The following is a 12,539-nucleotide window of genomic DNA, read 5'->3' on the forward strand; positions in this document are numbered from 1 at the left end:
CACAGACCAGACAAGAAGAGAGATGGTTTGGCAAAAGAGAATATGGAAATTAAAGTTAATTTGAGTGGAAAGCTCAGCCACCTTAAATCCTGAATTAACTGAATTAACCCAGTCGCCAAAGGTAGCAGTCTAATTCCACCCCCTCCTTCCCTACTCCATCTATCTATCTACGTCACCCATCAGAATGACAACAGTTCATCCCTAACACATCACTTCATACTCTCTCTACTGCTGACACAGCTAGGTCATGTCTCTTTGCTCTGCCTCCCTCTCTGTTCTTTCTCCCTGATATTGAAGGCTTTCGTTGATGCATGGTTCCTAGTGGTACACTGGGTAACACTTCAGTCATTGTAGAGATCTGATTGTGCTTGTTGGCACTACTTCAGAGAGCCTTCGACAATAACCGAGAGATCCCAGTACAGGCTAATACGATGGGGAACGCCAAGAGCAGTGCTATTTCCAAGGAGATCCTGGAGGACCTGAAGCTCAACACCAAGTTCACGGAGAACGAGTTGTGCCAGTGGTACGAGAACTTCCAGAAGCAGTGTCCCACCGGACGCATCTCGCCAGAGGAGTTCGAGACGATCTACGCTCGCTTCTTCCCCGATAGCGAAGCCAAGACCTACGCTCAGCATGTGTTCCGTTCATTCGACACCAACGAGGACGGCACTCTGGACTTCAAGGAATACATCATTGCACTGCACATGACCTCCAGTGGGAAGACGACGAGGAAGCTGGAGTGGGCCTTCTCACTGTTCGACGTGGACAAGAACGGATACATCACCAAGACAGAAGTGGAAGTCATCTGCCAGGTGAGAGATCAAGGACGGATTCTAACCTTGAACTATTAAGGGGCAAGAGAAGATATCCAAACCCGAACCACTGGGTAGGAGAACCTTCTTACAACAACAATCAATGATGGTGATGATCATTTTGAAGATGGGACAAGGGGAAATTGTGGATATAGGCATACAAAGGTTTTTCTACCATTTACAGTATGTGGCATGGGAATAGTGGGTCACCTCCAAACTGACAGAAGAAAACAAGCCATACAATTTTGTGAGGCTTTTTTTAGGAGAAGAAATGATGGACTTCTGGGAATATAGCTTTTCTTAAATGTAGGTCCTGTCTATTTATTGAATATCATCAGAAGTCAGTCTTTGGTCAAAAGTGGCCTTATTTTCCTCAGTATGTAGGTTCCATTGGAGGCTGCTGAGGGGAGGACAGCTCATAATAATCAAATCAAACTTTGATTGTCACATGCGCCGAATACAACCTTACTGTGAAAGGCTTACTTACAAGCCCTTGTTCAACAATGCAGTTCAAGAAAGAGTTAAGAAAATATTTACCAAATAAATTGATAAAAAGTAACAATAAAATAACAATAACGAGGCTATATACAGGGGGTACCGGTACAGAGTCAATGTGCAGGGTACAGGTTAGTCGAGGTCATCTGTACATGTAGGTGGGGGTGGCTGGAAATGAGTTAATGGAATGGCACCATCAACATGGTAACCATCATGTGTTTGATGTATTTGATACCATTCCACCAAGTCCGCTCCAGCCATTACAACGAGCCCGTCTCCCCAATTAAGGTGCCGCCAACTTCCTGCGTTCAGTCTCAGTCCTAATCATCAATTAGCTAATGTAGAGCTCTTGCCCATTTCAGCCACCCAATCCTTCCTGATAATCCACAAGATTAATGATTTAGCATCCAGAAATGTAGGCTACTATACTTACTGTGGTCCCCATGCTTCTGTGCTTATTCAGGGCCTAAAGTATGTCGTCTGTAGATAATCAACCAACTAAGTAACACACATCACTAATTATGGCTGCGTTTAGACAGGCAGCCCAATTCTGATATTTTTCCACTAATTGGTCTGTTGACCAATCAGATCAGCTCTGAAAAAGATCTGCTTTGAAAAGATCTGATGTGATTGGTCAAAAGACCAATTAGTGTAAAAAAGGTTATAATTGGACTGCCTGTGTGAACACTCTCAACGCCATTTATTAATTAGTATCTTGGGCAGCGTTTACACAGGCAGCCCAATTCTGATCTTTTTCACACTAATTTGTCTTTTGACCAAACTCATCAGATCTTTTCACAGCAGATCTTTTTCAGAGCTGATTTGATTTGTCGAACAAATTAGTAAAAAAAAGATCAGAATTGGGCTGCCTTTGTAAAAGCTGCCCAATATACTAATTAATATATCCCCTTAGAACCAATAGGATAAATGACGTTGAGAGTAAACTATTTTAGAATTACTATATTAAGATAAATGATGGTCTGCCAATTCAACTAAGCCTTGTTAATGGGAGTAATTGGTAAACAAAAAAATCAACGGCATACAGGGGGTTAAGTTGAGAAACCCTGTTCTAGACAACATGGGCTGTGTTCACACAGGTGATGTGATGCCGAGTTGGAGTGAAATCCAGCATACCTAGTGGGTGTCCTGGCCCAGGATCAATGTTGAGCAACACTGGACAAGACCAAGTGTCATTTCTATCAGCCTTTTTCTATCCCCGATGCAACCTTTAGGGCAGAGTCAACCAACGTAACACATGGAGACTATAGTTTTTAAAGGTGTCTGGTTGAGGTTGATATTGTGATGGCATCTCTTTCGGTGTTGATACACATATTAGCTCAGAAATGTGAACATGGGTGTTGTGGGGGAAAATAGGTGGTTAAATAGCCGGTCGCTGTGAAAAAGTAACACCTCTGTATTTCAATGCATTTTCCCCAAACGGTGGACAAACTGTCGTGCAAAGAAAACGTGTTTACTTGCGTTTACATCCCACTACACTACTGTAGATAGATAAGTAGACATGTAGGAGTGGCTGTGGGTTTACACTGAGAGACAGGGACCGGGCAGGCCAGGCTGTGGGTTTAGACTGAGAGACAGGGACCGGGCAGGCCAGGCTGTGGGTTTAGACTGAGAGACAGGGACCGGGCAGGCCAGGCTGTGGGTTTAGACTGAGAGACAGGGACCGGGCAGGCCTGGCTGTGGGTTTACACTGAGAGACAGGGACCGGGCAGGCCTGGCTGTGGGTTTAGACTGAGAGACAGGGACCGGGCAGGCCTGGCTGTGGGTTTAGACTGAGAGACAGGGACCGGGCAGGCCTGGCTGTGGGTTTACACTGAGAGACAGGGACCGGGCAGGCCTGGCTGTGGGTTTAGACTGAGAGACAGGGACCGGGCAGGCCAGGCTGTGGGTTTAGACTGAGAGACAGGGACCGGGCAGGCCTGGCTGTGGGTTTACACTGAGAGACAGGGACCGGGCAGGCCTGGCTGTGGGTTTAGACTGAGGGACAGGGACCGGGCAGGCCTGGCTGTGGGTTTACACTGAGAGACAGGGACCAGGCAGGCCTGGCTGTGGGTTTAGACTGAGAGACAGGGACCGGGGTTTACAGGCAGGCCAGGCTGTGGGTTTAGACTGAGAGACAGGGACCGGGCAGGCCTGGCTGTGGGTTTAGACTGAGAGACAGGGACCGGGCAGGCCTGGCTGTGGGTTTAGACTGAGAGACAGGGACCGGGCAGGCCTGGCTGTGGGTTTAGACTGAGAGACAGGGACCGGGCCGGCCTGGCTGTGGGTTTAGACTGAGAGACAGGGACCGGGCAGGCCTGGCTGTGGGTTTAGACTGAGAGACAGGGACCAGGCAGGCCTTGCTGTGGGTTTAGACTGAGAGACAGGGACCGGGCAGGCTGTGGGTTTAGGCTGTGGGTTTAGACTGAGAGACAGGGACCGGGCAGGCCAGGCTGTGGGTTTAGACTGAGAGACAGGGACCGGGCAGGCCAGGCTCATGGGCAAAGTGGGAGGGATGTGGAGGTAAATAGTGTCCAGTACCTTGGCCCTGAGATGAGCCTGTCTCTGTCTGTCTGAAACTGGCTTTACTATATAGGTTGTACTGAATAGCCTGCCAAACCAACCCCTCTCTGGTAAAAGTTGTCTTTAGGCACAGATCTAGGATCATTTCACCCAATCCAAATCTAGGATTAGGCCTAGGGGGTAAAACACTAAATTAACTTTAGGAAATACTCAGCCTAAACCAAAAAGGTCAGAGGAGGGAGGGAGGGAGGGAGGGAGGGAGGGAGGGGAAAAAGGAGGAGGACATCTCAGTGTTTGGCCTTATGGCCTGGGTCTTGGAGATAATCCACGTTAATCTGGGTGTTTTAAGTGTGAGAGATGAGTGGTTCCTGTCTCTATGTGGGTCACAGCTTTAAGGCCTGACTCTAAAGTTACACTCAGATGGCCCCTGATTGACTATTGACTTTATAGAGAATCATTTACATCATAGGTCTAGAATCTGTTATTACAGTGGATTTATTTTATTTTGATTGTCGTTGCAAAATCCCCTAATTTCGAAATAGCCCTTGATTGGCCAAATAGCCCATGATATGAGTGTAATACATACTGCAGGTCATTCCTTTATGCAGGTGTCATCACCTGCCCTACAAACCAAAAGAGCAGTAACTGCATGCTTTGTCACCCTCCACTGTGTTGTGTTTTGGAGAAAATGGGGGGGTCATATTTGCAGTAACTGGAAAAAGTTACTGTGAAACCAAGGACAGAAAGCAATAACAACAGTCACTCAAGTCAGTTACTGCCTTTTTACCTTGGCTTCACTGAGCTTTGGGCTGTGGTTACTACTACAGTATATGACACTGTATGACACATAGAAATACACTACATAGACTACAAAAGTATGTGGACGCGTGCACAACTCCAGCTGACGTTTGGCATTGCGCATGGTGATCTTAGGCTGGTTTGTGGCTGCTCGGCCATGGAAACCCATTTCATGAAGCTTCCGACAAACGTTAGTGAGTGAACTTGTTAGTTAGTGAGTGTTGCAACTGAGGGCAGAATATTTTTTACGCGCTATGTGCTTCAGCATTAGGCGGTCCCGTTCTGTGAGCTTGTGTGACTGAGCCCTTGTTGCTGCTAGATGTTTCCACTTACAGCAAACTTGTGTGACTGAGCCCTTGTTGCTGCTAGATGTTTCCACTTACAGCACTTACAGTTGACCGGGTCAGCTCTACAGGGCAGACATTTTACGAACTGACCTGTTGGAAAGGTGGTATCCTATGACGGTGCCACTGTGAAAGTTACTGAGCTTTTTAGTACGGGCCATTCTACTGGCAATGTTTGTCTATAGAGATTGCATGGCTCTGTGCTCAATTTTATACACCTGTCATCAACGGTGTGGCTGAAATAGCCAAATCCACTAATTTGAAGGGATGTCCACATCCTTTTGGCCATGCAGTGTAAATCTATGAACACAAATTTGTGTAAAAAAATTAATTGTCATGGAAACGCATTCCATACCAAGCAAGAAGGCTGAACCCTGTCTAGGGCCAAAGGTCGTGTCAGAGGTCAGTGTCGGGGTAAATATAATCAAATAAAAAAACTCACAGTAAGACAACAGATAACCAAAGCTCCAATTATCTGCCTACAATTCATTTGGCTGGACAATTTAAAAGTCATTTTTCTCAGTTTCATTCTATAAGCAGTTACTGCTCTTGTGCTTGGTAGGGCAGAACACATATCTGACTCAGGGAGCTGAATACGATGTGTCCCAGGAGGTTTTCTAAACATCCATTCAATTAAAGTAGGTCAAATCTTTAAATAATATGGCCAATTGATGTAGTTCCAAAGATAATGTAAGTGAAAGTGAAAATTAGAAAAGACAAGACAAGCTAACTGGTAAACAATGACACACAGGAGTGGTCAAATGGGTTCCTCTAGTGGTCAAATGGGTTCCTCTAGCGGTCAAATGGGTTCCTCTAGTGGTCAGATGGGTTCTTCTAGTGGTCAAATGGGTTCCTCTAGTGGTCAAATGGGTTCCTCTAGCGGTCAAATGGGTTCCTCTAGTGGTCAAATGGGTTCCTCTAGCGGTCAAATGGGTTCCTCTAGTGGTCAGATGGGTTCCTCTAGTGGTCAGATGGGTTCCTCTAGTGGTCAAATAGGTTCCTCTAGTGGTCAAATGGGTTCCTCTAGTGGTCAAATGGGTTCCTCTAGTGGTCAAATGGGTTCCTCTAGTGGTCAGATGGGTTCCCCTAGTGGTCAGATGGGTTCCTCTAGTGGTCAAATGGGTTCCTCTAGTGGTCAAAGGGGTTCCTCTAGTGGTCAGATGGGTTCCTCTAGTGGTCAGATGGGTTACTCTAGTGGTCAGATGGGTTCCTCTAGTAGTCAGATGGGTTCCTCTAGTGGTCAGAGGGGTTACTCTAGTGGTCAGATGGGTTCCTCTAGTGGTCAGATGGGTTCCTCTAGTGGTCAAATGGGTTCCTCTAGTGGTCAGATGGGTTCCTCTAGTGGTCAGATGGGTTACTCTAGTGGTCAGATGGGTTCCTCTAGTGGTCAGATGGGTTCCTCTAGTGGTCAGATGGGTTCCTCTAGCGGTCAAATGGGTTCCTCTAGTGGTCAAATGGGTTCCTCTAGTGGTCAAATGGGTTCCTCTAGTGGTCAAATGGGTTCCTCTAGTGGTCAAATGGGTTCCTCTAGTGGTCAGATGGGTTCCTCTAGTGGTCAGATGGGTTCCTCTAGTGGTCAAATGGGTTCCTCTAGTGGTCAAAGGGGTTCCTCTAGTGGTCAGATGGGTTCCTCTAGTGGTCAGATGGGTTACTCTAGTGGTCAGATGGGTTCCTCTAGTGGTCAGATGGGTTCCTCTAGTGGTCAGAGGGGTTACTCTAGTGGTCAGATGGGTTCCTCTAGTGGTCAGATGGGTTCTTCTAGTGGTCAGATGGGTTCCTCTAGTGGTCAAATGGGTTCCTCTAGTGGTCAGATGGGTTCCTCTAGTGGTCAGATGGGTTACTCTAGTGGTCAGATGGGTTCCTCTAGTGGTCAGATGGGTTCCTCTAGTGGTCAGATGGGTTCCTCTAGTGGTTAGATGGGTTCCTCTAGTGGTCAGATGGGTTCCTCTAGTGGTTAGATGGGTTACTCTAGTGGTCAGATGGGTTCCTCTAGTGGTCAGATGGGTTACTCTAGTGGTCAGATGGGTTCCTCTAGTGGTCAGATGGGTTCCTCTAGTGGTTAGATGGGTTCCTCTAGTGGTCAGATGGGTTCCTCTAGTGGTTAGATGGGTTACTCTAGTGGTCAGATGGGTTCCTCTAGTGGTCAGAGGGGTTACTCTAGTGGTCAGATGGGTTCCTCTAGTGGTCAAATGGGTTCCTCTAGTGGTCAGATGGGTTCCTCTAGTGGTCAAATGGGTTCCTCTAGTGGTCAGATGGGTTTCTCTAGTGGTCAAATGGGTTCCTCTAGTGGTCAAATGGGTTCCTCTAGTGGTCAGATGGGTTCCCTTCAGACGAGCTGTAAAAAACATGTATTGGGCATTGCAAGGCACCAACCAATGTTGGCACACAGACCCATGTTAAGGCTATGATGGGAGGCTTCAGGCACCAACTAAATGATACTGTAACTACATGTAAATGGTTGTTAGCAGATCATATGTCATATACAGTATTCTGAACTTGTAGATACAGTACCAGTCAAAAGTTGGGACACATATGCCAAGAGTGTGCAAAGCTGTCATCAAGGCGAAGGGTGGCTACTGTGAATAATCTAAAATCTAAAATATATTTAGATTTGTTTAACACTTTCTTGATTACTTCATAATTCAATGTGTTATTTCATAGTTTTGATCTCTTCACTATTATTCTACAATAATAAAGAAAAACCCTGGAATGAGTAGGTGTGTCCAAATGTTTGATTAGTACTGTATATATATCATGTAAAATAAGTCTTACTTACTTACTTGATCTGTTCCCCTACCATCTCTCTCTCTCTCTCTCTCTCTCTCTCTCTCTCTCTCTCTCTCCTACCCCCTCTTTCTCTGTCTTTTTCTCTCTCCCCCACCCCCTCTTTCTTCTCCCTCTCTCTTTCTCTTTCTCTCTCCCTCCCCTACCCCCTCTTTCTTCTCCCTCTCTCTTTCTCTCTCCCTCCCCCTACCCCCTTTTTCTTCTCCCTCTCTCTTTCTCTCTCCCTCCCCTACCCCCTCTTTCTTCTCCCTCTCTCTTTCTCTCTCCCTCCCCGTACCCCCTCTTTCTTCTCCCTCTCTCTTTCTCTCTCCCTCCCCTCTACCCCTTTTTCTTGTCCCTCTCTCTTTCTCTCTCTCCCCCTCTACCCCCTCTTTCTTCTCCCTCTCTCTTTCTCCCTCCCCCCTCTACCCCCCTCTTTCTTCTCCCCCTCCCCTCTTTCTTCTCCCTCTCTCTCTCCCCCCCCTACCCCCTCTTTCTTCTCCCTCCCTCCCTCTTTCTCTCTCCCCCCTACCCCCTCTTTCTTCTCTCTCTCCCTCCCTCTTTCTCTCTCTCTCCCCCCTACCCCATCTTCTTTCTCCCTCTCTCTTTCTCTCTCCCCCTACCCCCTCTTTCTTCTCCTTCTCTCTTTCTCTCTCTCCCTCCCTACCCCTCTTTCTTCTCTTTCTCTCTCTTTCTCTCTCTCTCTCACTCTCAGGCCATCTTTAACCTAATCCCCAAGGAAGATCTGCCCAAGTTACCAGCCGACGAGAATACACCAGAGAAGAGAGCCAACAAACTGTGGGGATTTTTTGAGAAATCAGACAACGGTAAGAGATAAACACACAAACGCATGCACGCACACACACACACACACACACACACACACGCACTCACAGTAGGTTGTTGTGACTTGCGTTGTTGTGGTAATGAGAGGAAAGGTTTTATGTCATTATGTTCTTTGCTCAGCAAACATACAGTATGTACTGTTGAAGAACTACTGACAGATGGTATATGCAGTACACATACAGTATGTACTGTTGAAGAACTACTGACAGATGGTATATGCAGTACACATACAGTATGTACTGTTGAAGAACTACTGACAGATGGTATATGCAGTACACATACAGTATGTACTGTTGAAGAACTACTGACAGATGGTATATGCAGTACACATACAGTATGTACTGTTGAAGAACTACTGACAGATGGTATATGCAGTACACATACAGTATGTACTGTTGAAGAACTACTGACAGATGGTATATACAGTACACATACAGTATGTACTGTTGAAGAACTACTGACAGATGGCATATACAGTACACATACAGGTATATGGTGTGGTACACATACAGGTATATGGTGTGGTACACATACAGGTATGTGGTGTGGTACACATACAGGTATATGGTGTGGTACACATACAGTTATATGGTGTGGTACACATACAGGTATATGGTGTGGTACACAGCAGTCACCCTGAGGAAAATTATTTTATTTAAAAAAATGTATTGAACCTTTATTTAACTAGGCAAGTCAGTTAAGAATACATTCTTATTTACAATGATGGCCTACCCCGGCCAAACCCGGCCTACCCCGGCCAAACCCGGACAACGCTGGGCCACTTGTGCGCTGCCCTATGGGACTCCCAATCATGACCGGATGTGATACAGCCTGGATTCGAACCAGGGACTGTAGTGAACCAGGGACTGCTGTGCCACTCAGGAGTCAAACACGAATTATTTTACAACTTCTCTCTGTCTCTGTCTTTCTCTCTGTGTGTCTCCCTTTATTTATTGATTGATTTCTCTCTCTGTCTCCCTCTCAGACCGGTTGGCAGAGGGAGAGTTCATCAAGGGGGTGACCGAGAATGAAAACGCCATGCGTCTCATCCACTACGAACCCATCGCTGACTAGTCATCCCTTCTTCTTTCCCTCTTTCTCCTTCACACACTATTTCTTCCTCTCCTCCTCTTTGTCATTGTATTCTAGTGTTCTGTCTTTCTCTTCTGTGTAAATACTCTTGTATGACGGTGTCTTAATTGTCTTCACTGTACCTTCTGAGAAAGTAGGGGTTTATGTTGGTTATAGTATACATGTCTGTCTGTGCATGTATGTCTATTGGGTTGAGGCTGTTTTATGAAGGTAGGTGTGATAAATATGAAGGTAGATGGCCACTATTGTAATTAGTGTTTGATGCAATATAAACATGACAGAAACATTGAGGCACAAGTATATTTATTTGTTTGTATATCGATACAATATCCCTGCTAAATGCTGTTTTCCTATCAGATTGAAGTTACAATAGCTTTTTGGTACTGTGAGATGATTGTGAAAAAGTAATGGTGGTCTAGTGTTTTGCAGTGTCCTGAATACTCATGGACTTGATCATTTGGTAACCATTGTTCATTCTATACATTTCATTATTCTAAGAAGCTCTAAATGGTGTTGCTGTAGATGGAAAACTTGAAATGTGCAAATGTGATAAATGGTAACAGTTTGGACACAGGTATTTCGGAAAAGAAATTGAAAATCTGTAGAATAAAAAAACTTTTCTCCATTAGGAATTTGCATGGTTGTGATGGTGGCTTTTAGATTTTTATCCTGCAATTGTCTTTTTGTTTTTAACCAAAGAGTTATATGCTGCATATGGTGGATTAAAGCTTTTCTCATAAATTCTGTGTATTGCAAATCATTTTGTGTGTGTGTGCATGTGTGTGTGCGTGTCCGTGATGTCCCACGAATTAGTCTGTGACCTAAAAAAGGTCTGTTTTCAGCAAGAATAGTAGGGTTTCTATACGGTTCCTATTGTCCAAACAGTGACTTCATGTATTCAAATATGTGATTCACAAAGGACAAGGGTCTTATGTTTTTGATCATACTTACACATGGTCAAATAATCCCAGATTTTCTGACACCATGAAAATACGTGCTGTGTTGTGTATTATAATGTATTATGCATGCCTGCACGTGCAAAGTTGTGTCCATGTTCCTATGTTTATTTCCAAGGCCGTTTCTTGTCCCCCACATCCTCCTCCCTCCTTACTCCTCCCTTCCCTCCTCAGTCGTTCCCTTCTTCTCTCTGTCCAACTCGGGATTACTGTCATAATCTGCTGTCCAACATCAGAAAGCAGACAGAAGAAAATTCTCTGTAATCTTTGCATCCCTATCTCTCGTTCCATCTCTCTCTTATTTGTCTCTGTCTGGCTGCAGGGGAATTATCTGCCTTGTGTCCTCTTATGCTTGTGTATTGATTAACTAATAGATAATTTACAGTGTTTTACACACATAGTGGTGGTCAGCCCCTAATATTGAGTCGACAAGGTTTCGAAAGTGCTCCACATTGATGCTGGCTCATGTTAACTCGAATGCCTCCCACAGTTGTGTCAAGTTGGCTGGATGTCCTTTGGGTGGTGGACCAAACCCAACAGCTCTTGACACAAACCGGTGCATCTGGCACCTACTACCAACCCCCGTTCAAAGGCACTTAAATCTTTTGTCTTGCCCATTCACGCTCTGAATGGCACACTTAACCAATCCATGTCTCAAGGCTTAAAAATTATTATTTAACTTATCTCTGCCCCTTCATCTACACTGATAGAGAAATACAGCGAGATCTGCAGTAGAGCTACAACAGAGAGATAGAGAAATACAGAGATATCTACAGTAGAGCTACCACAGAGAGATAGAGAAATGCAGAGATATCTACAGTAGAACTACCACAGAGAGATAGAGAAATACAGAGATGTCTACAGTAGAGCTACCACAGAAATACAGAGATATCTGCAGTAGAGCTACCACAGAGAGATAGAGAAATACAGCGATGTCTACAGTAGAGCTACCACAGAGAGATAGAGAAATACAGCGATGTCTACAGTAGAGCTACCACAGAGAGATAGAGAAATACAGAGATGTCTACAGTAGAGCTACCACAGAGAGATAGAGAAATACAGAGATATCTACAGTAGAGCTACCACAGAGAGATAGAGAAATACAGAGATATCTACAGTAGAGCTACCACAGAGAGATAGAGAAATACAGAGATGTCTACAGTAGAGCTACCACAGAGAGATAGAGAAATACAGATATCTACAGTAGAGCTACCACAGAGAGATAGAGAAATACAGAGATGTCTACAGTAGAGCTACCACAGAGAGATAGAGAAATACCGATATCTACAGTAGAGCTACCACAGAGAGATAGAGAAATACAGAGATGTCTACAGTAGAGCTACCACAGAGAGATAGAGAAATACAGAGATGTCTACAGTAGAGCTACCACAGAGAGATAGAGAAATACAGATATCTACAGTAGAGCTACCACAGAGACATAGAGAAATAGAGAGATTTACAGTAGATACCACAGAGAGATAGAGAGATCTACAGTCGAGCTACCACAGACAGATAGAGAGATCTACAGTAGAGATACCACAGAGAGATAGAGAAATAGAGAGATTTACAGTAGAGATACCACAGAGAGATAGAGAAAGAGAGATTTACAGTAGAGATACCACAGAGAGATAGAGAAAGAGAGATTTACAGTAGAGATACCACAGAGAGATAGAGAAAGAGAGATTTACAGTAGAGATACCACAGAGAGATAGAGAAAGAGAGATTTACAGTAGAGATACCACAGAGAGATAGAGAAAGAGAGATTTACAGTAGAGATACCACAGAGAGATAGATAGATCTACAGTAGAGCTACCACAGAGAGATAGATAGATCTACAGTAGAGCTACCACAGAGAGATAGATAGATTTACAGTAGAGATACCACAGAGAGATAGATAGATCTACAGTAGAGCT

At 44.8% G+C, this 12,539-nt stretch overlaps 1 protein-coding gene across 1 annotated transcript; it reads left to right on the plus strand.

The window, feature by feature from the left end:
* The first annotated feature begins 200 nt into the window (after positions 1-200).
* On the plus strand, positions 201-10,411 carry LOC121841225 (recoverin-like). The gene is made up of 3 exons (XM_042308310.1): positions 201-812; positions 8,448-8,559; positions 9,564-10,411. The coding sequence occupies exons 1-3, from the start codon at positions 432-434 to the stop codon at positions 9,650-9,652; spliced, it is 582 nt and encodes a 193-aa protein (XP_042164244.1). The 5' UTR covers positions 201-431; the 3' UTR covers positions 9,653-10,411.
* Positions 10,412-12,539: the final 2,128 nt, after the last annotated feature.

The sequence above is a fragment of the Oncorhynchus tshawytscha genome, linkage group LG03 (genome assembly GCF_018296145.1).
Source record: "Oncorhynchus tshawytscha isolate Ot180627B linkage group LG03, Otsh_v2.0, whole genome shotgun sequence".
Lineage (NCBI taxonomy): Eukaryota > Metazoa > Chordata > Actinopteri > Salmoniformes > Salmonidae > Oncorhynchus > Oncorhynchus tshawytscha.

Bases quoted from the DNA above. Each gene is read 5' to 3' on its own strand.
- LOC121841225 (XM_042308310.1), top strand. From the start codon at position 432: ATGGGGAACGCCAAGAGCAGTGCTATTTCCAAGGAGATCCTGGAGGAC. The intron at 813-8,447 runs GTGAGAGATCAA...TCTCACTCTCAG, and splicing joins AAGTGGAAGTCATCTGCCAG to GCCATCTTTAACCTAATCCC. The intron at 8,560-9,563 runs GTAAGAGATAAA...TCTCCCTCTCAG, and splicing joins TTTTGAGAAATCAGACAACG to ACCGGTTGGCAGAGGGAGAG.